Genomic DNA, 24,473 nt, shown 5'->3' with positions numbered 1-24,473 from the left:
GGACAGAAGAAAGCAATTACGACTCCTTTGGCGATGGGGCTGAATGCCCGGGTTTCAACAGGGTAGGTATTATAGAATGTGGTGGCTCTGTGGTAGCTGACGTTGAGGTCAGTTCTTCTTTTTTCGGTGCGGGTGTTGTCGATGCAACTGGAGTTGATGGAGCCGGAGTAGTGCTGGTGGAAGAGGGGAAATATGACCAAACCCGAGACAGCCAGCCTTGGTCTTCTTGACTCTTGGGCGAAACTTCTGGTGTATCGTCCTCCCAAACTTCTTGGGGAAGAATGCGTTTCATATGTTTTGTGGAGAGTTTCCCCTGTTGAGCTTTGAGTTCCAGAAGTTCTTTCTCAAGTATACCCAATGCCCTTCGAGCAGCTTTCTCTGATTCTTCCAACTCGACCAATCGATCCTGAACATCGGATCGACGGCTTGATTCCTTGCGTCTCGAGCGCCATGACTCGAAAACGATCAAACCACCAGCCACCAAAAAGAGGAATGTCTCACTGATGAAAGTCGCACCAGAATCGATCGCTTTGGATTCGGATAACGGTCGTATCCGCGGCAGCGGTTTTGACTTCACTTCTTCGATTGCTTTTTTCTTTGCCTCCTCAGTTGCCTGTTTCTCCGCTTGAATTTCGGCCTCCGTTTTTGCTGTTGGAACTTTTGATCTGTGTCTCCGTGCTGCTGCCTCAGCTGCTTCTTTCGCGGCTCTTTCCTCAATTGCTGCAGTATCTCGTAGAAGACCTATCTTCAGGCGCATATCGATGCGATGTATCGTCTGTGCCATGGAGACACATAGTCGTCGGAATCGTTCATGTTCGCGGGCCTGAGCTTTGATACTATTCTGGAGGTCATTAGTGATTGAGGCTATGGAATAGTAGATGATAGACGTACCGCAATTGGTTTTGAGAGAGTACGGATAACAAGAGACGATAGTTTTAGAGTGAGCGACATCGTAGTATATGACAATTATATTGCTCTCCGTAAAGGTGAAGATATTCAGACTATGACGGAGTGTAGTGGGATCAGTTAAGAAGTTGCCAAGACTGTGGGCTGTTGTTGCCTTAGGAGATGGGCCAGCGGACAAACAATCTTCCGCTGCCGGTTAGTGTTTATGGATTTCCTAAAACAGATACGCCAGCCACCACACTTGGTTAGTGCGAGAGCCTTGCTCTTGTGCCCTCCGCTTTCAAGATACTCCGCCTCCAATGTATGAATTCGAGTTACGGTTTCGCTTCGACGATATCTGCATATTACAGAGTACTTATTCCTCCACAACTTCCAACAAGCTAGTGGTCCATTTTTTTTAAATGGTCCCAAGCAATCTTAATCTTCCCCTGAGCCGCTGATCCTACCTTGGGTCCGTCCGTCACTTAGCCACGGACCGCAACATACCATCTGAAACGTCGGATCATCAATATCGAACGTAGTCAGGAGGCAATTGCAAACAGTACCACCACAGTATCGAACGACCCGCGTCGAAATTCGAGCTTCTATTGACGACCGCACTTTACCCAAAGCTTTCTCAATTACGAAGCTCTTCGAGATACCTTCGATCCATGACCCGGCAACCTATGGACAGTCGCCCTTCAATCGACAGACTCGCTGTATCGTTTTATTAAGTTTGATATGGAAGCGCTTTCCCCTCGCTCAACGAATCTTCCTCTGCAGAACAAACCGTCTGCAGCGCATAAAAAGGTGGATCGTCACGCCCCTCCGGCTGCTGCGGCCGCAAAGGCCGCTCCTTCTAAAATCCATGCGCCGCCACCACCTTCGATTGTGAGGGAGCCTGGGGAAGATGGCGAGGAATATTCCACGGGGTTGTTCCTCGGGAAGGGAGGTTTTGCGGTCTGTTATGAAGGAAAGCTTGCGCGCAATGGCCGGGTGTTTGCGCTGAAAGTTGTTCGGTCGGAGATGACACAAAAGAAAATGGCAGAGAAGGTGTGCTGATGTCTGCAGTTCAGAAATGAGACGAAACTGACAAACCGGTATTAGTTTCGAACTGAACTCGAGATTCACTCTAAATTGCGACATCCGAACATCGTCCGCTTTCACCGCGCATTCGCTTTTTTTGACTGTACATACGTTGTCCTTGACTTGTGTCCTAACGGCTCTGTGATGGATATGGTTCGAAAACGAAAGTCTTTGACATTGCCTGAAGTGCGACGATTCATGATACAGCTTTGCGGCGCCGTGAAATACCTACATAAGCGAAACGTGGCGCATCGTGATCTCAAGATGGGAAATCTATTTTTGGATCGCAATATGGACATCAAAGTTGGTGATTTTGGACTGGCAGCCATGATATTGTCGGAAAAGGAGGCAAAGCGGCGACAAACGCTATGCGGCACTCCGAATTATATTGCGCCAGAGGTTATTGATAGAAGTAAAGGAGGACACAATCAAAAAGTGGACATTTGGTCCTTGGGTGTGATCTGGTATTGAATGCCCATAACAAGCTAATTTCAGAGGATACTAACGTGAAATAGTTTCGCCATGCTTGCAGGCTTTCCGCCATTCCAATCCAAAACTCAAGAAGAGATATACAAAAAGGTCAAGAACTTAAATTACGTCTGGCCAAAAGACAACGAATGCGCGAATGATATTCCGATAGAGGCCAAGACCCTTGTCAGCTCTTGCTTGAACTTGGATGAAGATAAACGACCTTCGGCAGATGATATTGTCGACCACGAGTTTTTCAACATGTATCCCGGCTGCATTCCTCGTTCTCTCGATCCCTCGTGCAAACAGATGAAACCGGTCTGGTTGAAGATGGAGGAACCGCAAGGAGATCGAATGATACAGGGTTATAGCTTGGATCACGAAAGCAAATACCGAAGCAAAGCGGCACAGATTAAGGATCCTCGAGAACGATACGCATTTTGCAGAGAGGCGTTTTATAGTGAATGCGGTGTTGGGTTCAGACGAGATGGAAACCCTCGTAAATGCGCGGGCAAAGGTTCATCCAAAACCGTCTTTTCAGAAACATCCGCAGAAACAGACAAGGGCCTTTCGCCTGTTATTCCCCTACCGCCAGACCTGGTTTATAAATATCCGGCCTGGTCTGACGGTGATTGGAGTGTTCCCGATAATGCCGTCCCATCCGTGACCGACTTTAGTGATTCTAACAGCTCGGATGATAGCAATGAGCGATCAGCCCCATTAGACTCACCGGAAAAGATGAATTCAGCTTCTCTCGCACGAACGCAAGCAGCCCTGGCTGCAGCGCAATCGCGGCGGTTGGATGCGCAACCGAAGAGTCATGCGGCCACACTTCGTCAACAAGCACTGCCTCTTCGCACCTCCAGTCGAAATGCTGCCACAATGCGAGCTCCGCCAACTACAGCTACAACGACCACGCATATGACGCGGAACCCGTCTGGATCTCGTGATTTACCACCTGAATCTCCTCCCAAAGGCTTGGCTCAAAAGCCTGTAAGGATTCCCCGAGGGGTTGCCGCGTCATATTCGGCGTCAATTCGAGATCTCGACAGGCTTGTTGCACCCCCGATGCCCAAATCTGACAGCGTCCCCGACAATCTTGGTATGGGTAAAACGCGGTCGCAATCGCGTCGCCAGTATGAGGCAGCTATGGATAGACCTCCTCTAGGACCTTTCAGTCAGGACGAAGTACGGTCGGCTACTCCCTTGAACGATGAGATTGTTGCCAAACCGTCTAGATCGAGACATATGCGGGCTCCAGGCTCGGTACAACCGGAGAACCGGTCAGAAAGTCCAGTGGAACAACAACAGCGATTCAAGACCTCAAGGCCACTACCTGCAGATACCGCGCAAAGCCATGCACGAAACTCCAGCAAATCTAGCACGTCTTCCAACAAACCTCGGTCAACGCTTGGCGTTAGTTCGCTTATACATCCGAGTGAGAAATTCGAATTGATACCTCGATCTTCTCCTGAAGACGTCGTCGTGGACATCAAGCTCATGCTGCAGAATATGACGCTGCTTGCGTCGCGAACATACCGGTCTCAATCCAAACGTCGTCCCCATTCATACGTCATCAAATGGGTTGATTATACAAATCGATATGGCATTGGGTATATACTTGACGATGGCACTGTAGGTTGTGTTTTCAAAGGAGAGCATGGCCAAGCTGCGAGTGGGGTTATTTTACGAGACGGAGAGAAGCATATTCGACGCAAGTCTCGATGTCTGGAAAATCGAGATCAATATCCCTACCCGGAGGTCGATCAGTTGGTACCACGGACTGGAAAGCCCGTGGAGTTCTACGAGAATATAGAGCAAAGGTCTGCAGATGTTCGTGGCATGAAACGTATTCTTGTACGACCAGAGGTCTTTGAGGTCAAGGCCTCCAGTAGCGGAAACGGGGCTATGGGGATTAGGGTCAGGACTGACGTTGGACCCGACCAAGCCAAGTCAGAGGCAGAAAAGGTGAAGAGAGTGAAATTGGTCGACCAATTCGGCAAGTACATGATTGGATCTTTGGGACGACATGGAGCGGATAACCTCAATGACGATCTAAGCTCGTCAAAAGATTCAGATGTCTGCATCAAATTCTACCAGCGGTTGGGAAATGTTGGCGTCTGGGGATTTGGTGACGGCGCTTTTCAGGTGAGCAATTCTAACAAAGCAGTGTCTTAATGTAACTTACTAAATTGAGCAGTTCAACTTCCCCGACCACACCAAACTTGTGATTTCACATGGCAAAAGCAGAGCCTCGTCCCCATGGGTCGACTTTTACCATCTCTCCCCATCTGCAGCACGATACTTAGCTGCCAAAGGCAAAATGCATCCGTCTGGCTTTGATACTCGCGCTGTTGCTTCCGACGAAGCAGCTACATTCCTGGCCGTAGCCAACGACACGACCGAAAATCTCGCTGATGACCGATTACGCGACGTCCTCCAGGCCAATGGGTTCGTGCGCAAGATGAAATTCGTCAAAGAAGTTCTTAGCACCTGGGTTTATTATGGCCGTCTTGGAGGTCGACCACCCACACCTGCCACCACAACGGGCGCCAGTGCGCAACCAACAGAGATCTTCTGGGAGGGTCCACAGGAACGTCCATCCAGTGGAGTAGGAAAATACGTCTGGGTCACTGTGGGCGCTCAAGGTGGAGATGGAGAGTATATCTGCATGGCACCTAATTCCCCCGCTGGAATTGATCGAGAAGCTGGTCTTGCTTCTTCAACAAAAATCTCACCGCAGAAACAACGACACCAACAACTACAAAATGGAGCAACCCAACGACCGGACAGGACTATGCGAGGAGGTATAGAGAGGACGTAATTGCTGGATTGTTTGAATAAATGAAGAATGAAGGATTTTTTTTTTTTTGGAATATTGGGACGTGTCATTGTTTTTTCCGTTTGGTTTTGGCTCGTTTGTATTTATTTCTCTTCATGACTAATGACTGACTGCCTGGGTTTTGAACGTTTGATACCAACCAAGTGTACTACTGTACCTATGACCAGCAACGCAAGCAATTCACTGGAGTTATCTTTGTCTACTAAAAACCAAGTATGCCACTATACATCGCACAGAGTAACTAGTAACCAGATAACTAGCTAACCACTCCGTCGTGGCTACCAGGTGTATTATGGCAGGTAAGGGGAGGAATAAGCAAAAAAACAACCGCATAACCCTAAAAGCCCTATAATTGGCCCGCGATGTCGCCATAGCGGATCGGAACACATCTTTGTGTTCTGATTGGCCAATTGCACCAAAATGAAGGAGATTAAACAATTAAGCTTGTATCACTTTGGATCCATAGGGCTGAGCATTGTACATCTCGTTATCTTTCGTGGGGGTTTGAATAGCTTCATCTTTGCATCTCACTATAAAATGAAACTGAAGCTTGATTGCGACTTCTCGGATTGTGAGAGGGATGGATGATTAGAATTGGCTCACTGCCTCTAGAGAGAAGATGATTGGCTTACTTGGAACGAAAATATGGACCCCCCCCCCCCCCTCCCTTCTCGCTCGGCAGAGGCGAAAAACAAGGTTTCGGTCAGCTGTAGCTCGCCTCCCCCGATGGGAGAGAAGACGAGAAGTTCTTATTGGGTGGACTTGGGGCGGTGATGGGGGACCAACTTATTTACGTCAGTTGTCAACTCACAACCCAGCTTACTCTGTTTACTGTTTACGCAGCGGATATCGTTGAGATTGAGACTGGATTGATCTCGATCACATTGTGGAAGTGAGTGAGTGAGTGAGTGAGTCGATTGTTGAGCAGATACGGGTACCTACCACAGACGAAGCCGACTTCCGGTTCCGGTTCCGGCCACAATCTTGAGAGAGAGTGTCATGCAATGCAATACGACAACACCCTACGAGCCCGCCAATTAATATAATTCAAACTATATTCTAGTTCAGAATAATCACCCATGGCAGAAGTAGTAGGCGACTACGACGACGACCCAATCCCTCCTCGCCCAAGAAGCGATGACGAATACTCTCCATTTGACGTCGACGATGAAGCATCCCAACCCCAACAAGCCTCACAACAGAACGAAAACGAAGCCCAACAATCGCCGGAAGACGAACAACAAAGACTCTCCCGCATAGAAACCAACACTAGCACCAGCAGTCGCCCCCGCGAAGCAACCGAACTAGACGAGATTCGCAGATTGTCCACGGAAAGTACATCAGATGGCTCAATATCATCCGGCGAGTATCGCATTGCCTCTAACACCGGCGCAACCACCACCAGCAGCACGTCTGCCGCCAATAGTCAAGAAAGGAGGAATAGAAAGAAAAGAGAGAAATGGATTCCCGGACCGGTGCGCCGGTTTTGGGCAAGGAATATTACGCTAGAGGTTCCTCATAAGGGGAATAGAGATTACTTCGGTACCTACCTACCTACCTACCACCACCCCTCTTAGAGGGTTCTACATTTTTGACTAGGGGATTTACTGACAAGGAGCGGATTGATTGGGAAAAGCACTCGAAAGAACATTCCTGGCCTACATGCGCACGTCCGCCACATTCTCCATCCAAGGAGTCCTCGTGGCCCAACTCTTCCGTCTCCAACCTTCACACCCCTATCTTCTTACACTGTCTCGTATAAATTTTCGATCCATCGGTATCCCGCTCAGTATTGCGTACCAAATCTGTGCGATTGTGACGGCGTTGTTGGGCGCGTACAGGTTTTGGAGGCAGCAGAATGCCATCGCGAGAGGAAAAGTGTTGTGTGGTGGGTGGGAGCTAACTGGAATTGGGATTATGACTTTCCTTGTAAGTCTTTTTTTTCCCTTTTGTCTATGTTTGTATGTTTGGTACGTACCTAGGTAAAGGCTGACGATATAGGCTGCTGTGACCTTGCTGGCGCTTGCACTTGCGATTATTATCGAGTCTAGGTGATTGATTGCAGGAAATATTTATGATTGCAATGAATTTCTTTAATTGTATATATTTCGGTTCACGGTTTAAATACGATAGAATGTTAATATATATATATATATATATATATACTTGATAGACACTCATCAATAATTGCTCACATGTATATTTGTGGCGTATCGGGCTTGTATAAATGCATCGTCATTCATAAATATGTCGATAGATTTCAAACACATTTGCTAGAAAAGTGACAAGAAATCAGGTTGATGACTTTGATTTGATTTTATCGTAGATATCAATCCTCTTGACAATTACTTCATCAGATCCACCGGCACCATCGTAAAGGTCAATCTCCTTGAGACGATACTTCTCTTTGACGAGTTGAGCAATAGAGTTTTCCCAAATCTTACATATTACAGGAAGATCGGGTTCGTTCACAGGATCGAATGGGTTGTATTCCATATCCTCGTCTCGGCAAAAAACATACTGGTCGACTTCCGCCAAATACTCGAGTTGTTTAATCAGATGTAGTAAAGAAATGTCGAGCTTCACACCGAGATTGTGAACATCAAATTCCTTTGGAATGTTCTCCAGTGGTAGGCGGTTTGTGGGGATACGTTTCGACTTGTTAGTCGCATCATTTGCACTATCATGTAATTCGGATTGATGTCGCATCAGATATGACCGAGGATCGTTGTCCTTCATCGTCGGTTCGTCACTCGGGGTTGATTGTCCTTCCGGAGGCGCACTCGATTGACTTTGTTGACTATATTTCGATAATGTCGCTCTGGCTGCTAGGTATCGATTTTTGTGCGGAGATTTTGATGCAGGCTGACTGCTCGCTGGACTGGCCAGATACTGCTGTCGTAGCTGCTTTCGATGAGAAATATTGGCTTCTTTCTTCCTCCGTTCGAAGTCCAATGCTCTTTCCGTGTCTTGACTACTGAATGCGCTTTGATCGGCAGGAAAATCTTGGTGAAGTCGCGCTGACCATTCTTCCATGACTGGGAATTCTTGTCTTTTCTGCGCCGATTGAACAGTGGAGGGCTCGGTATCGGGTGACAGTAACAGTTGTCGCTGGCGTTTGTCTTGCGGCTTGCTTAAAAGAGGTATTTTGAAAGGCGTATTGGCTATTTGTGAAGGCTCGTCAATAATGCCATCGTCAAGATCATCGAGCATGACGCTTTCAGTTTCGAATTCATCATCTAATGTCTGCCTAGATGGACTGTTTGACAAAGTCGAGCCGCTATTTTTTATAAACCATGTATCGAGTGATCCATTTCCATAACGCTCCCTGTCACGCTCCCTTGAAGCTTTGGTATAGCTATTGGAACTTCGGCTCCCTCTTGCAGATAACGTCGTGGATCTTCGAGGCGGGACATGGCCATCTTCCGGCGAGGACGGAGAATGTGGGCTCGAAATGTCAGAAGGGCTTGATTGGGTGGCTGCTGTATTTTGTCCGCCTATAGGCATAGTACTTGGCCTTGTCGGTGTGACGAATTGACTTTCTTTGTTTTCCTTGGGCGACCGATGAAAAAACTGCGTTTTTGCTATAGACCACGGGTTGAGGCCATTATCGTTCGAAGCTGTTTCATGTGACTCTGACTGTGATGGATCATCGTCTTCCACGGACTGCAAGTCTTTTTGAGGCGCCCTGGTTAGATCTTTAGTAGTTCTTGACATGCTTGCAATCCTAGGAAACTGGTTAGTTGCCGGCGGAGAGACTGGCTCTTGTACAGCCGGTTGTCGTAACAGAACACTAAACCCATTAACAGAAGTAGATTGTTTTTCAGTATTTTCAGAATCTTTCTGCAGCTCTCCATAAGTTGCTTTAAACAGCTCTTCAACGGTTTGGATCAGCTCCTCTCGCTCTGCAAACAAGACGTCGTCCTTTGCAGGTTCTACATTCACGTCGTAAGCACCCGGCGGACATGAAATATGCAAATTCAGAAATGGATCATTCACTGTCAACGTCCCATTTGCTTTCGCCGCTGAGCGAATGTAAGACCTATATAGATTGACGATCTCCTTTGCTGTGCCTCTGTCAGAGGATAACGGGCGGCCATCTACAGAAATGTACTGGTTTGAGTTGCCAACCTTTGGAAAGTCTATACTTATTAGCATACGAGTGCAATTTTCGACTATAGAAGACGACCTACCGGCATCTGCTTTTGGGAGATAAGCAAGTAGCTTTACCGGCATATTGGACTCCTCGACATTCTTAGGCCAGGTCCGGCATACGCACTGCCCAGTAGTCTCCACGCCAACCACCTTGAGAGAAGCATCGACAATGCTTGCTGTCGAGGACGGTGCATAAGTCCAGTTATCTTTCCCGTTCTTACTATTTAGGACTTTCAACGACAGCCGCGTGCCCGGTCTCGCCATCGCATAAGCATGGAGTAACCTTTTTATCTTGGAAATGGTCTTGGATGCAGACTTTACAGCAGTCTGTCGTCTGACAGGAATCTTCTTTAAGAATCCTGTCAGGCAGACGCTGGTTCCGACAGTGTGAGACGCTTTCTCCGTGCTACACGATCAGCGTAGATCATACAAACAACTGCTACACAGACAATGCTTACCTGACTAGCCGACCCTCCGCATCATACTTCAGCACCGAAGCCACAATATCATTCTTCGTTCTCGTCGTCACAATAAGCGTATTAGCCATATCCGCGGCACTTGCAAGCGCCACTCCACGAAAACCCAAGGACTGACCCCCGACATTTCTCAAATCATCCAGCGTCTGGATTTTACTCGTATATGCTCGCTTACATAAATTCTCAAAGTCTTCCGGAGCTATACCGTGGCCATTGTCTTTGACTTGGATGATATCAAGGGTGTTTGGGGAGATTTCTACCGAGATGGATGTTGCGCCTGCATCTAGGCCGTTGTCGATGAGTTCTTTGACGACGGCGCAGGGATCTGGGAGGATGGAAGGCGAGCCGATTGCCTGGGCTGTGGAAGGTGGCAGGGCGGCAATTGGCATTTTTCTAGGTCATTTTACGTCCTCTCGGTGCATTATTTTCTTTGATTGACTGAGGTGCAAGTAAGGATTGGGTTGATGATTTTGTGGAAACAACACTGTCGACCAATCTGATACGCTACGGTAATCTAATCTAATCTGATAAGGACGAGCCATTTCGGAGAATCCTTTATGCCTGACAAACTAGGCACCCACAGGATGATTTGTCCTTCGCCAAGCTGACCTTCACCTAACAATTTCAACATACACAAAGTGAAGAAAGCATCCCCTGAACAGTAATGCACACACCATGGCAGGCGAATCGCTCGACATTGGATATCTTGCGATTCCCGCCGCTACAGCGCTTATAAGTTTCCTTTCCTATTCATCTCAGTTTCTGTTTCTGTTTCTCGAACCGGGCCCACTCTCCAAGGCCCAAACATGGAAGTTCAATTTGCTGGTGGCTTGTATATGGATTTGTTATTATCGGGCTTGTACCGTTGATCCTGGCCGTGTGCCGAAAGACTGGGCTCCGAAGAATCAGTTGACTGCGACTCAAGGAGCGTATAAAATCGATGGGGATGTTTCTACGCGACAGAGATGGTGTAGGAAGTGTGGCGCTTTTAAGCCGCCGCGAGCGCATCACTGTAAGACATGTCAAAGGTATGTTTACTTTATCAACGAGATGATAGATGTTTATTAGCGAGGATAGATTCCTAATTTGATAATTAGATGCGTACCAAAAATGGACCATCACTGTCCTTGGACCCGCAACTGCGTGTCACACTTTACACTCCCGCATTTCGTGCGGTTTCTGTTTTATGCAGTTATTTCAATGATATACCTCGAATCGTTTATTTTCACCAGAGTCGGCATAATCTGGGAAAATAGAAATCTACCTAGCGTACGCCCATCCTCCAACTCTGCAACCTTCTATGAGACGTCCACTAACTCATCGTAAAACAGTACCTGGGCCCCAGCGTCCCAGCCCTCTGCCATCTCTTCATCCTACTGGTCGTAAATAGTCTAACCCTATTCGCTGTCTTTGTGTTATTAGTTCGCAGTCTCTGGGCTATAGGTGCCAACGTCACCACCATCGAATCCTGGGAGATTGAGCGGCACAAGACCTTGCTTCGGCGAGCGAGGTATCTTGGTGGATATCTGGATGGACCCGATGGGATGAAAGTGAGGATTCGGAAGCAGGAGTTTCCATATGATATTGGAATTCTGAGTAATGTCAAAGCTGGGATGGGTGGAAGTTGGAATGTATAGTACTCCCTCCCATTTTACTAAGTTGGGGTTGCTGTACTGACAAAATTTCAGGTTCTAAGCTGGTTCTGGCCCCTCGCAAGTACACCAGACCGCAAATCTGGCCTTGAGTTTGAAGTTAATGAATTCGAGGGTACACACTCTTTCCCAGCCATATATGTGTTCCCCCAATACTGACATGACCTAGATCCAAATCTATCATGGCCGCCACCGGACCCAGATCGCATCCCACGCAAATCGCGACCAATCCTGTCATCGACTGATCCATTTACAATTCCACATTTTGATTCGCCAGCCGATGAAATGGCTGCTTTCAGGATGCGGCAACAGGGAGATCTGGCTCGTCGAGCTGGACTTAGTGATGATAGTACTGCCGGCATCAGGCGGCGAAGGAAGTTTCATGAACGATATAAGAGTAACAAATCATCGCAGACGAAAACTGAGTTAGAGGAGGAGATCGCCGAAGACTCGGAAGGGAACGAGGTTGGCGAAGATGAACAGCATTCTAGTTCTGAAGTTATTGATCATATCGATGTTGATGAAGGCGAAGAAGCATGGCGGAATGCAGAAGGGGAGAGATTGGATGATTTTGGGGTTGATGAAGACGTGGAGTTTTATGACGAGGAAGATGTGCCATTGTCTGTTCTCAAGGAGAGGCTTAATGCTGGATTGTAGACTGTCTATACCAACGTGACAGATCAGAAGTGAGTGAGAAGGATTAATTTCGGCTTAATTGATGTTGAGAAAGCAGCCAGCCGATTGCTAATCGGGAAGGTGCGCCTATATCACATGATCTTCGTCCAGATATTCAGAACTATATGATCTCATACTAGGTACAAAACATATTCCTTGACACTGCTCGATAACTATGCGACAACAATCTTCTTCTCCGTCGTGAAATGACTCAACGTCTCATTCGAAAGATTCAACGTATCCTGCACAATCTGCTTGGACGTCAGCCCAACCCACTGTGCGAGAGACATGTCTACATCGACCTTGTCAGCACCTGCAATTTCAAGTGGCCATTTGCGAAATAGAAAAAAAAAAGACGTACCAGAATAATGATCCGCCTGCAAAACCTCCAAAACAATTAAATCCTCATTCCCCGTATTCTCAATATAATGACTATTAGACTTGGGGAAATACGCCACATCACCAGCCATATAATCAAACGTCATCGCTTCACTCGGTGGGGTGAACAGCGTCGCTCGACCTTGTCCCTGAATGAAGAAGGTCCATTCGTCGCTTGACGGATGCCAGTGAATCTCCCTCAACCCGCCAGGGTTTATAGTCACAAGCGCAGCTGAGAAACTCGATGCAATCGGAAAACTTAGCGGATCGACGATTTTGACGCTCCCACCCTCGAGCTGTTGGGCTGGTTGTTCGGAGAGGTGGTACGAGTAACTTTGTGTCCGAGGGATCGCGCCTGCAGAACCTGTCATGTTTTGGGCTTGGATATCGGTGGGTGCTGGGGTGCCGGGGAAGATGAATAGTTTGTCGGAGGGGATGTCCTGGAAGTCAGAGACGGGGACGCCGAGATCTTTGGATAGGACTTCTCTCTGTTTCATATTTTATCAGCCACCGTGACTCATATTTTGGGGTTAGAGGGACATACCGGGTTATGCGCAAATATCTCGGTGGCCAAGAAGGTATTCGTCTCGGAAAAAGAGCCATCATCAAAGACGAGAATGAACTCAACGCCGTCTTCGAGAGCTTGGATGCTATGTGGGATTCCACTGTAACATATTATCAGTCAAAACCATGGTCTTTTTTTCAAGCAAGAAACTGAAATGGTCTGCTTACGATGGGAAGAACCATACATCCCCTTTACCAACATCGTCGATGAATGTCTGTCCATCATCGTTCACAGCCTGATGACATTCAGCATTGATATTACTAAGAGTCAAAAGATGGATTAAATACCTGAATTCTGCAAGATCCATTCAAGACAAGGGCCCACTCAGCCGCGACATGCCAATGCAATTCTCTGTACCCAGCTGCCTCGAGTCTCATATTCACGCCGGCCATTTCGGTTGCTGCTGGGAGAACGTTTATGTTTTGTTGACGGGACCAGCCGGATTTTCCTTTTCCTAGACTATCATTCCCAAAATGAAGTTAGCCGCATGTGGTTAGAAATGGAAAGGGTTCACGTACACAGCGCTGCTGAGAGCTGTTTGTTGTTAACAGCGTTCCAAATAGACCATGTTCCGGGAGGAACTTTATCACACAGGATATGAATTTAAGAGGGTACATTGTAACATACCTAATGGCCACTGTGCATTGATAGTAGTTCCAGCATCAGTCCCCGGAGGAGCAAACTTGTCAGAATACATTTTATTCATCTCGGCGTTGCCTGGCCCAATGCTCAGTTCCAGTCCTGTCCACACACAAAAAGAACTCACGAGGCCCAGGATTAGTCCCCCCTGTATTCCCACGAATAGGCTGCGGATTCTCAACACCATCGAAGTCCAGGTACACTCCCAAATCTGCGGTATCAGTTTGTCCAGGTGCGAGCTGGTAAGATATTGTCTCTGTGTTTTCGTTTGAAATTGTGTTGGTGGGTGAGTAGCCGATGAGGTTCTCGCCTCCTCGTAGAGGGTTTGAGAATGCTGGTGCTGCTGGGGCAGCAGTTGCAAGTTTGAAGGTTAAAAGGACGCCTGCGAGGGTCGTGATGCCTTGATATAATATCATACTGGGCAAGTGATAACTAACGACTCAGGTATATCAACTGATTAAGAAAGGGTAAGCTTTTGGAAGGAACTCAATGTCCAAGGATAGGCATGAAAAGACCCAAACACTGTGCTCAAGGGTGGGCTTTTGGTTCCTTTTATGCTTAAAGTTGACGAAATATTCTACACTCTGCTATTGCCTTATCAGACAAGACAAAATGAATAAACTTCGATAACTTCCGGTTGTTATCCGACTGAGATTTGGGGTTGTATCTGGATCATCCATGAAAGTCAAGTCGAGCAGCCTACTCCAATGAAATTCAATAACTTATCCTCTCTCTCTCTCCGCACACCGATGTCATAAATGATACAATTGTGAAATACTACCCTTCATACATATCTGGCAGGCGGCTAATCGAATGCCATCCAGTTCAATATCGTAGCGGGTCTCGAATATTGAAGCCTTTATCTTGTTACTATACTTGGATCTGTATCACTAAGATCCCAGTTTGTGATGCACTTCATGAGCTCTATCACATTCCGAACCTATATATAGAAAAAAAGGAAATCATCGATAGACATATGTCCATGTGGTGTGGCACGATCCTTCCAGATATCGATCACCGTGGACTTTCTTCAAGCACGGAAATCATAAAAACGGCAATTGATCTGCGCTCTAGATACATGGTGTAGAAGATACTGACCTCTAACTAAGTAATGGAAGAGAAATATAGTGATAATATCCACTACAGGCGGCCCTAATGTAGGCATGGGCAAACCTCGTCACCTTTCGGAATACTTACGTATATACCAAAATAGACAAGGTTTGAAGAGGCAAGAAAATGGACTCTCTGACTGTGCCACAAGGTTTTCAAATACTGGGGGTCTTGAATACCATGCCTCTACGCTCGTTTATCAGAACATTGAATAATGTGCGCTTTTAATTCATGGATCTTGCCTTGACGTTTGAGAAAGAGACAGATAAGAGAATATGTTTTATTGGTGCCCCCATTCATTTCAGATATAATAAAACTATCAATATCATCGCCCCTCGCCTAGAAATCATAGTCTTGTAGACCTTTCCGTGTTTTAGTGCTCTTGTACATTATTCCGGCTCAGCTCGCGTTTTGCCTCACTCTATCAGATCAGCGTTCAGAGATGCTCCCAGTTTATCAGAGCGGGCTCACACTCAAATACCAATATAGACCGCTTGCATATTCAACCCTTATGAACTGTGGCTGATAATCCCAAGTCCCAATCAATAGACGACAATCTGAAGCCACAGCTTGAAGTTGTGTTGACAGTGGATTGACAATGGCGGCCTAAACTTATTTATAGACCGATCGACATCTTCACAGCGGCAAGTAGGGCTACGGGAGTGGATGCCGTGATGATCTCAAAAAATCGACCAATTGCATTAAGGAGAGAGAGAGAGAAAAGCAAACCCAGGTATATCCGAAAAAAAGAAATGTTCATCTTTTACTCCGTATATGGAGAAACAACAGAACAGACTAGTAACCGCCACGATGTCACTCCCTTGTCCGAAAAGTCGGCAAATGCGAGAACAAGATTTGCCAAGCGTGTGCATAGACAAGGATTGTAATGCGGCATGGTTGTATTCGGAATTCGGGACTCGTCATTTGGTTTTCTTTCTAACTTCATGGATTCATTGGACGAGATGTTCGCTGTATTGCCCTTGAGACGCTTAATATGGTATATAAGCCCTAGCTAGTACCCGAAGGATTAATTTATAAATTAGGGCTTACGGTATCTACACAAGTTGCATCCCAAAGGAATATAGCACAGCCCAATTGACCTGAAGTCGGAAATTGTGTCTCTATCACCAATCATTACGGAGATAGGTAAGCACCATGTATATGATCGAAGGGGGTGGTTACTGCATAGTTGGTCCTCAACCCTATGTTAAATCTTAGCTGCTTTAGTCACCCTGGACAACAAGGTTATCAATATTATTGCATGTTATGGGCGTCGGAAGGCGCCAAGTGGCAAATTCGTGCTTGCTAAGCTTCAAAGTGTATTTGCCAGAGTAGTCTAGATGTGACAAGACTACAGAGCACCTTTGCATGGGCCATTTACATTTATTATTTACGCTCTACGATCCATCTCCACACCAGCTAAGAGAAAACACGGGTTGAAATAGCAACACCCAGTTGTTCGATCACGCAATGATTCAATCTATTTTTTGGGGCAATTGACAAGCAAACTTGCCGGAATCTGGATTTTGAGAATTTTAACGGTGTGCGCCGAGAAGACTTGATTCGCTAATCTGTAAGTTGCTCTCGGGGACAAAAAGTAAGCGAGGAGCAGATTATTGCCTGTTTGGGTAAGTTGCGGTATATCGGCAATGTTGCTATATCTTGCGGTTTATTGTCTGATTGTTCCTCTCTCTTCGTTGCTCAAGAGGATAAAGGGAAACACATGGGTTTTCAGGTAGCTATACTACACATAGCCGTATGCTCTGCGGTGTTCCCACAAACCTTGGAAACTATGCTGAAGTCATCCGAGGACAGATATCATATCCCTTGCCCTAACAGCCGAGAAAAAAAAGGCAGCGGAATTACGGAGACAACTCTAGATTCCATGGATTGATCTGAAGATTTCCAAAATTTCTCATCCATTTAGTATTGAGGGTATTAGATTAAAGCGTCAAGATAATGCGCAGGATCAGACTGCAGATGAAATATAGGACCAAATAAATGACGGGAGGAGCTTTATTAGTTGACCTCATATCCAAACGGGATACTCCACAGAGAGCCACCCCCTGAACGATTTCCCTGGCTGTGTAGTCAGGATAATTGTGACGGCCACCAGAATCTGAGAACAACTATGTTTACACTGGTTAAAGATCCGTAGAAGCGGAAACAGTCAGCATAATGATTTAGGGCCGTAGGTGAATTACATTTCCTCATGTACTTATAGAAGTGTTCACCACTCTAAAGGACTTTTACATTATATGCAAAACCTTTGGTAACTACCCACTAGTCAGTTAGTTGTTAGTCGTTTTATGAAGCTCATATAATCTCTATTTAGTCACTAACTAAGTTAACTAACTACCCTAGCTGGTGTCATTTCCACGTGCTACAGCCTACGTATAATGAAGGTTTGGGGACTTAGACCCTTACACCGTTCTTTTTTCTCCTCGTTATATTATTCTACTAATAATCTGACGGGTAGATTGTCATCCTAAGGAGCTAGGACCAAAAAGCTTGTCCATTAAAAACTAAATACATGAAGTTCTTTCCCTTTTAGGGCGGAAAAGTTCCAACGTAAAACGGGTAATATGTGCATATGCCAACTGCCGTGAGTCATATACCTCAAACTTGAACCACTATGACTGACCGGCAAATCACTGATAGCTGATTCCTCAACATAAGTCGATACATACATTTAGAGAGCTTCCCAAGTCAACACCCACAAGTTGCCGTTCTCCACATCTCCGGCAATGTGCAAGCTTGAGGTATCATTTCCAGTTGGGGGGTTGCCTCCGGTTACTCCCAAATACGCATATTGTCCGAATCCGAGGAAAGGTTTGTTGGTAATGGAGTAGACCTGCTCATATGTCAGCGAATTGAAATTTGCCAGACTAGTCATAATTTCTCACAAAGGAGGGCGTTGGGCTATCAGCATCAGGGCTGCCGCATGCATAAGACAAATGGTTGTTGTTATTACCACGCCAGATGATGCCGCAGGAACCGGCACTTGTGCTGAGGAGAGTCGAGGTGACATTGCCGTTTTCAATTGTTGCGTTACCAGTGAATGTGCCACAGTTGGCAGAGTCGGTGGTCCAGAGACCAGTGTCAGTGAGGCACCCAACGGCGTCACCAAGAGTGAGAGTGCGGGCCCAGATGGCAGGAACTAGCTTTCCCTGACCAGAGAATACTTGGGCAGAGGCCAAGGCCGAAAGGCCGAGCAGAGTGATGAGCTTGAGCATGTTTTTGCTAAATGGTGTACAGAGATGTTAGATGATCGTGGAAGGTAATTCACACCAACTAGGCACCTCCTGGTGGTTTATATAGCTCTCAAATTGTAAACATATGCTTTCTTAACGTCCTTTCTTAACATCAGAAGTTAAGATACCCAATACTACATTGTATGTCCTAAGCTACCTACTACAGCATAAGCTCATAATTAGAAAATGTGATAATCATTAGTCAGTTCGCAACATTTCCGCTTTCGGGTTAGTATGACTATATTAGTTATATTAGTAATTACTTCGTATAGCTCATCGGCTCATCTATGTTTACATTTCTAGCCCCTATGTAGCATTGCATGTCGGCAGTAACCCTAAGCCAGAGCATTTCGGGTAATAGAGCCCCTTGGCTTCCGTTACTCTATGCTTCAAATTTTAAGGCTGGCATCAAAAGAACTGTATTACCTAGTAAACCTATTTAATTTACTAGTTAAGCCCTTGCCAGTGGCTTAATAAGACTCTGGTGGCTGTCTAGCGCTCGGATATTCTCAATGCAACAGACTACGTAGGCAAGGAGTGGCGGAGTTTCTTTCTGCGTTGATAATTGATTACTTGGAGTACGACATACCATATCTGTAAAGAATGATACGATTGAGAGACATGAATCTGCAAGTCACCAATTGGGATGTTTTCAAGATTTCCCGACAATTCGACGATGTTCGGTGTTACGGTATACAGTGTGGGCAAGATTCCATACTGATCGAAAATCATATATCCGAGATTTAAATAGTTTATACCGACACCGACATATATGGTGAGTAGTGGAACGCTTCTAAGGTTGGAAGATTCACAGGCCTAATCTTGTATGAATGATAAAATCAAGCGATAGATCTGTAGGACAATTTTGTTGTGGAATTGATATACCTATGAAGTAGTAGATCGTTTGGCCATTTGATGGAAAGCTCCTAGTCATTTCAATTCCAGTAACCTAAGTAACGGGTAAGGTTTAAATTGAAGGAATCAAACCAAGTTGCAAAAATACCTACAGCCTGCTAATTTTAGCATCGCCAAACAGAATCCACAGGTAATTCTCCGCGTAGTAATTTCGTCCAGAACGTAAACGCACGGGCGTCCACTGGTGAAATACTACTCCCATTTTCGTGGAAAAAGGCTTGGTTCAAAACTGCTTCAGAGATTTTTGATGCCATCAACTGGCCATCTTTGGTATTCGACTGATCAAAGACGACAAGAGAATATTTAGGGCAAGAATCCGGCCAAGAATTTGGCTTTTTGGCCAAAAATGCTCCAATGTTCTGCGTCTGTGACCCAAACTCTAGATCTAACGACATATTTTGCATAATAGAGGACTTCACTTGTCTACGTCTCTGGCAAGTGGACATTTTGATCAACCTTTCGGCATATTGTAGGGTATCAAGGGCGTTTCTGATCTGCGGCGTGCTTTTCCTCCATTCATACTGCGGCTTACCTCTTCCGAAGCTGGCATAATCTTGGCATAGATAAAGCTGAGGATTTGATATACCACTTTTCGCCGACTTCTCACAACAAAGATCTCTGAAATAGAGAGTAACGTTGAGAAAGTTACTTCGGGTGCATATATGCTCTCCTCTGTAATAGTTTATTACAGGGCGAGCAATACTACTGATTCGTGCTAATGTCTCAATCGTGTTGGACGAAGCCATTATGCACGTCAATTTTCGCACGAGTTCCCAATCTTGCTGCCGAAAGTAGGATTCAAAGGAGAAATGGGCCATGACAATGTCATCATCGAGATCACTATTGTATTGTTCTCGTGCACTATTAGAACCGATCCACCATGATTCCAGGTAACGAATAGTGCTTCTTCGTGTTAAAATTTGGTTTCTTCCACAGAACAGCATAACAAGTCTTCCAGCCGTCTGCGCGATGTCTGAAGTAGTGGATGACGATGTTAACAATCTCATCAAATCACTTTGGGCTTCAGGAAGAGCTAGTGTATTAAACGAAAACACAACGTCGTTTGCATATTTAATCACGGCGTGTTGTGTCGCTGCCTCGGTTGGCGTGGTTGCGCTCACGTTTTCACGGCCCAAGTCAACCATTTCCACATCGGGAACCATTGGTGTGTCAAAAGAGGCAATGTTAGCATCAGATGTTGTGTTTGATGTTGAAGCCACTTCGCTAGATGGATCTAAATCCCCAAGGGTTACGGAAGTTTCGTCCTCGTCCTCATCGGAGTGACTTGCGGATGCAGGGTCAATGGGGGTTCTAATATGCTCGTTTTCGACTTGAGAAGTCGTTGAATCGCTATCCCCAGTCGAAAAACCCCCATTGCTTTGATTTGCAGGTGATTCCTCTCCCGAATCTGTATTATAAGAAATGTGACTGTCTGCCGGTGTGAAACCTCTCGAGTCTGATACGGCAGACGCAAAGCATTTCATGATGTCTTTTCGATAAATGTCGCGTGCCCAGTCACATATCATATCAATAATAAGAAGAAGTTGTAATGCACTATCTTCGCGAAGAATGCTTCCGTGCCAAAGATCAATAATTCGCTAGAGACTGTAAGAACATGGGAAATAAAGAAGCTACATCATGGAGCTTACTGTTTTGAAGCCATCAGGAACACAGGCGTATATTCTCCATTCATCGCCTTGGTTGGCCATGAACCAAACCAAAGGATCAAATCGCACTTCTGCGGTTGTTGGAACATTATTTTGAATATTTAGCAGCGTTCGTAACGGAAAGGCGCTTTGTTCTTCAACAGACGTGAAACCTGGACATCCGTGCTCGGGTTTGGCCTCCAGGAGAAAAAATGGAAAAGAAGGACTGGAGCTCTTTTTAAACGGGGTCTCTACTATGTCAGGTTTATTTGACAGCAAACTCCGAAGTTTTGCTGTTTGCCTCAGTCCAATTATATGGTCAGGCTGGAGACCTCGTAATTCTTTTGTCTTATATTCAGGAACCGAGTTGTCAATGACCCGCTCATTGCCTCGATACAGAAAAGGGAGCTGTAGCTTTCTCGGAGACTGGCAGTCCCTCACATCAATAAATGGTCGAATTGCCGTTGCCGGATTTGTCTTACCTGGTCCCTCATTCTATCCACATGTGTACATCTGCAAAGCATTGTCCTAGTTCTCTTGACTCGCAGCTTTTCCGCTGCCAATGGAGAAAGAGGCTCAAGGTGAAACTTAGAGGCCCACCGTCTTTTGTGGCAACGATCACTAATTGATATCACAGTCAAACGAATGCTTCTGTAAAGGGACGGTAGTTTCTTTACCAGGGAATATCGCTGTGAAAACGATCGAATATTATTTTCTCAGTGCCACTTCTCCAGGTGGCCTCATTAGCCAAAGAATTCCGCATGTCGTATGCAACGCGAATAAGGATGGACACTCGCTCAGAAATAGGAGGAAGGGGATCGTTTGTTTCGTGTCTTTCATTCGCTAGGACCTCAATGTATCTTTCGTATTTGATGCTTTCGATTTCTCGAATCTTTTGAAAGATCGGCATGTATCTAAGGGGCCACTGGCGAGGTGCTATGGGCCCATCGAAATGTATTTCATATTTTTGAATGAGATTCCGTCTCCCACGGGCTTTCGCCGATACCTGGGTTTGCGGAGCCATAAAGATATGCTATCCACATCCAAAGAGTGTACTCTATGATGGCCTTTGGGCGGACAGTGAAATAATAATATCTTGACAGAGAGAATGAAAGGGTGAGATATATGCAACCTTTCTTTACTTGCGCCCACGCAAGGCTGAGGAGGGGTCCTGATTAAGAAGTGTGTCAGATTCTTGCGAGGGACATATACTGCCTACTGCGCCACACACACACACACACACACACACACACACACTGTGTACAGAAACGGTATTAGCCTAGCAAGCCTTAGTCACATCAGACGAGGCTGACATTCCAGAGTGCAACTTTTTGTTCCCAATGATTTATTGTCGTTATCGACTTTCTTTATCTTGTGGGAAATAGTACGGGCGGGAATCTCAACCATTCACTCTATGAGGACAATATGATCAATATATTGAACAAGTCAGGTCTAGGAGAGGAGAAAATTGAAACACATTTTGAAAATATCAAAGTTCAGTTTCTAGTCCACAACAACAACAGCTTTGCTAACCAGACAAAAGTCCGATCCAGTAGGGCATTCCGAATGGATCTCCAGTTTATAGTCAACAATGTCCTGCCGTGGGAGTTTGCGTAAATAAATAGCCGGAAGAAGACAAGCCTGTATAGGCTCTGTATGAGATAACATCACAGCACTGTCTCCATGCTTAGTCTCAGCGATCATGGAACTTTTGTCGAAACATGTGCCGCGATGGTAAAGCACGAGGGAAAAGAGGCCAGTGCTAGAGAGCAGGTCCCCTTTCAATCTGAGAGCACGTTTGAACACATCGATAAACCTTTTCTCCCGTCTTGGGCTTTCTTTAATTCCTTCGCCCCAAGTATGGAAGCGGTCTGTTGAATGGCGTGGAATTTCTGTAGTATTTGGAATTAACGGTGCGAGAGCATCGGACAGCATCGACGCCAACTCTTTGGCCCTTGCGGGAATGGCATGGTTGAGGTAGTAATCGCTACCAAACAGTAGTTTATTAGCTGCTATATCAACATTTTTCAAAGCATTACTGCCGTCTGCAATCACTCTACGTGAGCATAGTGGTCACTTTTACTTGATTTTAAAGGCTTACCTATGCTTGATATGTGCTGGCGATACATGTTTAGAAGCATCGACGATCTTGCTATTGTAGATTCGAAATCCGTAGCAAAAACCCACTCGCACAAAGCCGACGCAAACAATGCACAAATAATAGCTTGGAGGCCATTCTTGCCCAATATTGCTTTCAATGTTTCAGAGCTGACTGGAGAGGAAGGATTGGTTCCTAGAACTCTCCAAAAAAGACTTCTAAGATCCTCTTCATGGTCCAGATCGGGTGTCCTGGCAGTGAAATTATCATCATATGATAATAGTATCCTTTTCGTCTCATGATGAATAGAATGCATGACATTCTCAACATCATCCTGCTTGGGAACGTGGTGTTCGTCAGCAGATAATCTGCTAAACCCGGCGTTTTGTTGCCTCTCACTCAGGGAGTGCCGCAGAGCTTCTATTTGCCTCTCTTGTTGGTAAAGCAGTTTTCTATCTGCTGGATTTTTCTCCGAAAGAGTGTATTTTAAACATCTGATGTCATCAGCGTATTCTGCACACCTGCGTTGACACTCTCTCAACGCCGTCTCCAACGATGAATTTATGTTATGCATCTGTGAATCTAGATGTTGCTGACATTTTTTCGCTTGGGATAGTCTTTCCTTCAAGTCCTTGACTTCTTCTTCGAGTCTCTTTACTTTGACTTCGGAGAAGGAACCGCTAAGGTTATTTGTTGCTCGCTTGTATAAGCCGGCGTCGGTCGTTGGTGTTTTGGTTTGATGTAGTGACACATCTTCGTTATGAGAGATCGGCGAATGGAGATCATCGGCTGTGGATATGTCGCTATTGCCAGGTATTGTTATGCGTACGGTAGGATATGGAGGAATAGGGGTTTCTCTATCGCCTTCTTCATGCTTCGGGCTAAGCGTGCGATTTGACGGGGTGTGAGAGCTCTGGAAACTCGTTAGCAACAAGCGATGCAGACGGTAGCATGGAGTTTGGGAGTCTTAAAGCCCCAAAAGATACCTGATATGGGAAATGCCTCTTTCTTGCAAGTGGGCTAGTACTCTTCGTTGCGGATAGACGGAAACGCGACGCCCTGGTCGAGAGCGCCCGGCTTGAAGACGGGGATTCTGGTATTTCAAGGCCTGATACATGCTTCTTTCGTTGAGGTTGAGATGAACCAAGGCTACGCGAAGCACTCCTCGTTACCCTTTCCTGACTTTGCATATTCATCACAAACTCATCTTCCAACTCCTGTTTCAGCCGAAGAACATTCTCCTCATGAGGAACACTAGACAAGGCTCTAAGCCCATCAGTAAATACCGTCCCTCTTCGGCGCTTTTGTGTCGTTTGATTTTGTATTTCGTTCAATATATCTTCGATTTGCGAGCTAGTAAATCGTTTCGACCTTTTCTTCCGCAGATGAAGTGTAATCGCCTCGATATTTTTTATTCGGTCCATCTCACCATGACTAATGCGAAACTCCAGGAACGCAAGCATTGAGCACTCATCATCGAAGTTCCATGCCACTCTCGGCTTTCTATGCTTGTGACCCATGGTGACGTCTGAAGTGGATTGTCAAGGATTGACAAAACGCTTGATTATAGGAAAATAATGGAAAATGCTACGCAGTGGTTAATTCACAGCGAAGGCGAGATTTCGCCAA

The 24,473-nt window shown here is 45.8% G+C and overlaps 9 protein-coding genes across 9 annotated transcripts; 3 read left to right on the top strand and 6 right to left on the bottom strand.

Moving 5' to 3' along the window:
• Window positions 1-16: 16 nt before the first annotated feature.
• On the bottom strand, window positions 17-951 carry EYB26_006552 (uncharacterized protein; the record flags this gene model as incomplete). The annotated part of the gene is made up of 2 exons (XM_054265828.1): window positions 17-841; window positions 892-951. The coding sequence occupies 2 exons, from the start codon at window positions 949-951 to the stop codon at window positions 17-19; spliced, it is 885 nt and encodes a 294-aa protein (XP_054121803.1).
• Window positions 952-1,626: 675 nt separating this feature from the next.
• On the top strand, window positions 1,627-5,263 carry EYB26_006551 (uncharacterized protein; the record flags this gene model as incomplete). Its single annotated transcript, XM_054265827.1, has 4 exons — window positions 1,627-1,938; window positions 1,993-2,435; window positions 2,487-4,587; window positions 4,640-5,263. 4 exons carry the CDS (start codon window positions 1,627-1,629, stop codon window positions 5,261-5,263), a joined length of 3,480 nt encoding a protein of 1,159 aa, XP_054121802.1.
• A 1,097-nt stretch (window positions 5,264-6,360) lies between these two features.
• Window positions 6,361-7,336, top strand: EYB26_006550 (uncharacterized protein; the record flags this gene model as incomplete). The annotated part of the gene is made up of 3 exons (XM_054265826.1): window positions 6,361-6,823; window positions 6,918-7,210; window positions 7,283-7,336. 3 exons carry the CDS (start codon window positions 6,361-6,363, stop codon window positions 7,334-7,336), a joined length of 810 nt encoding a protein of 269 aa, XP_054121801.1.
• Window positions 7,337-7,573: 237 nt separating this feature from the next.
• EYB26_006549 (uncharacterized protein) lies at window positions 7,574-10,301 on the bottom strand (the record flags this gene model as incomplete). The annotated part of the gene is made up of 3 exons (XM_054265825.1): window positions 7,574-9,423; window positions 9,475-9,842; window positions 9,895-10,301. The coding sequence occupies 3 exons, from the start codon at window positions 10,299-10,301 to the stop codon at window positions 7,574-7,576; spliced, it is 2,625 nt and encodes an 874-aa protein (XP_054121800.1).
• A 286-nt stretch (window positions 10,302-10,587) lies between these two features.
• EYB26_006548 (uncharacterized protein) lies at window positions 10,588-12,221 on the top strand (the record flags this gene model as incomplete). Its single annotated transcript, XM_054265824.1, has 5 exons — window positions 10,588-10,940; window positions 11,010-11,181; window positions 11,244-11,543; window positions 11,601-11,679; window positions 11,734-12,221. 5 exons carry the CDS (start codon window positions 10,588-10,590, stop codon window positions 12,219-12,221), a joined length of 1,392 nt encoding a protein of 463 aa, XP_054121799.1.
• Window positions 12,222-12,412: 191 nt separating this feature from the next.
• Window positions 12,413-14,237, bottom strand: EYB26_006547 (uncharacterized protein; the record flags this gene model as incomplete). The annotated part of the gene is made up of 8 exons (XM_054265823.1): window positions 12,413-12,531; window positions 12,601-13,105; window positions 13,162-13,282; window positions 13,350-13,417; window positions 13,470-13,641; window positions 13,701-13,716; window positions 13,810-13,899; window positions 13,949-14,237. The coding sequence occupies 8 exons, from the start codon at window positions 14,235-14,237 to the stop codon at window positions 12,413-12,415; spliced, it is 1,380 nt and encodes a 459-aa protein (XP_054121798.1).
• Window positions 14,238-17,623: 3,386 nt separating this feature from the next.
• On the bottom strand, window positions 17,624-18,167 carry EYB26_006546 (uncharacterized protein; the record flags this gene model as incomplete). Its single annotated transcript, XM_054265822.1, has 2 exons — window positions 17,624-17,785; window positions 17,838-18,167. The coding sequence occupies 2 exons, from the start codon at window positions 18,165-18,167 to the stop codon at window positions 17,624-17,626; spliced, it is 492 nt and encodes a 163-aa protein (XP_054121797.1).
• A 1,037-nt stretch (window positions 18,168-19,204) lies between these two features.
• EYB26_006545 (uncharacterized protein) lies at window positions 19,205-20,584 on the bottom strand (the record flags this gene model as incomplete). The annotated part of the gene is made up of 1 exon (XM_054265821.1): window positions 19,205-20,584. One exon carries the CDS (start codon window positions 20,582-20,584, stop codon window positions 19,205-19,207), a length of 1,380 nt encoding a protein of 459 aa, XP_054121796.1.
• A 1,665-nt stretch (window positions 20,585-22,249) lies between these two features.
• Window positions 22,250-24,364, bottom strand: EYB26_006544 (uncharacterized protein; the record flags this gene model as incomplete). The annotated part of the gene is made up of 3 exons (XM_054265820.1): window positions 22,250-22,791; window positions 22,848-23,757; window positions 23,831-24,364. 3 exons carry the CDS (start codon window positions 24,362-24,364, stop codon window positions 22,250-22,252), a joined length of 1,986 nt encoding a protein of 661 aa, XP_054121795.1.
• Between the last annotated feature and the right edge of the window lie 109 nt (window positions 24,365-24,473).

The sequence above is a fragment of the Talaromyces marneffei genome, chromosome 5 (genome assembly GCF_009556855.1).
Source record: "Talaromyces marneffei chromosome 5, complete sequence".
Taxonomy (NCBI): domain Eukaryota; kingdom Fungi; phylum Ascomycota; class Eurotiomycetes; order Eurotiales; family Trichocomaceae; genus Talaromyces; species Talaromyces marneffei.
Note: the sequence above shows the minus strand (reverse complement) of the source record. Positions and strands in the feature narration are given on the sequence as shown.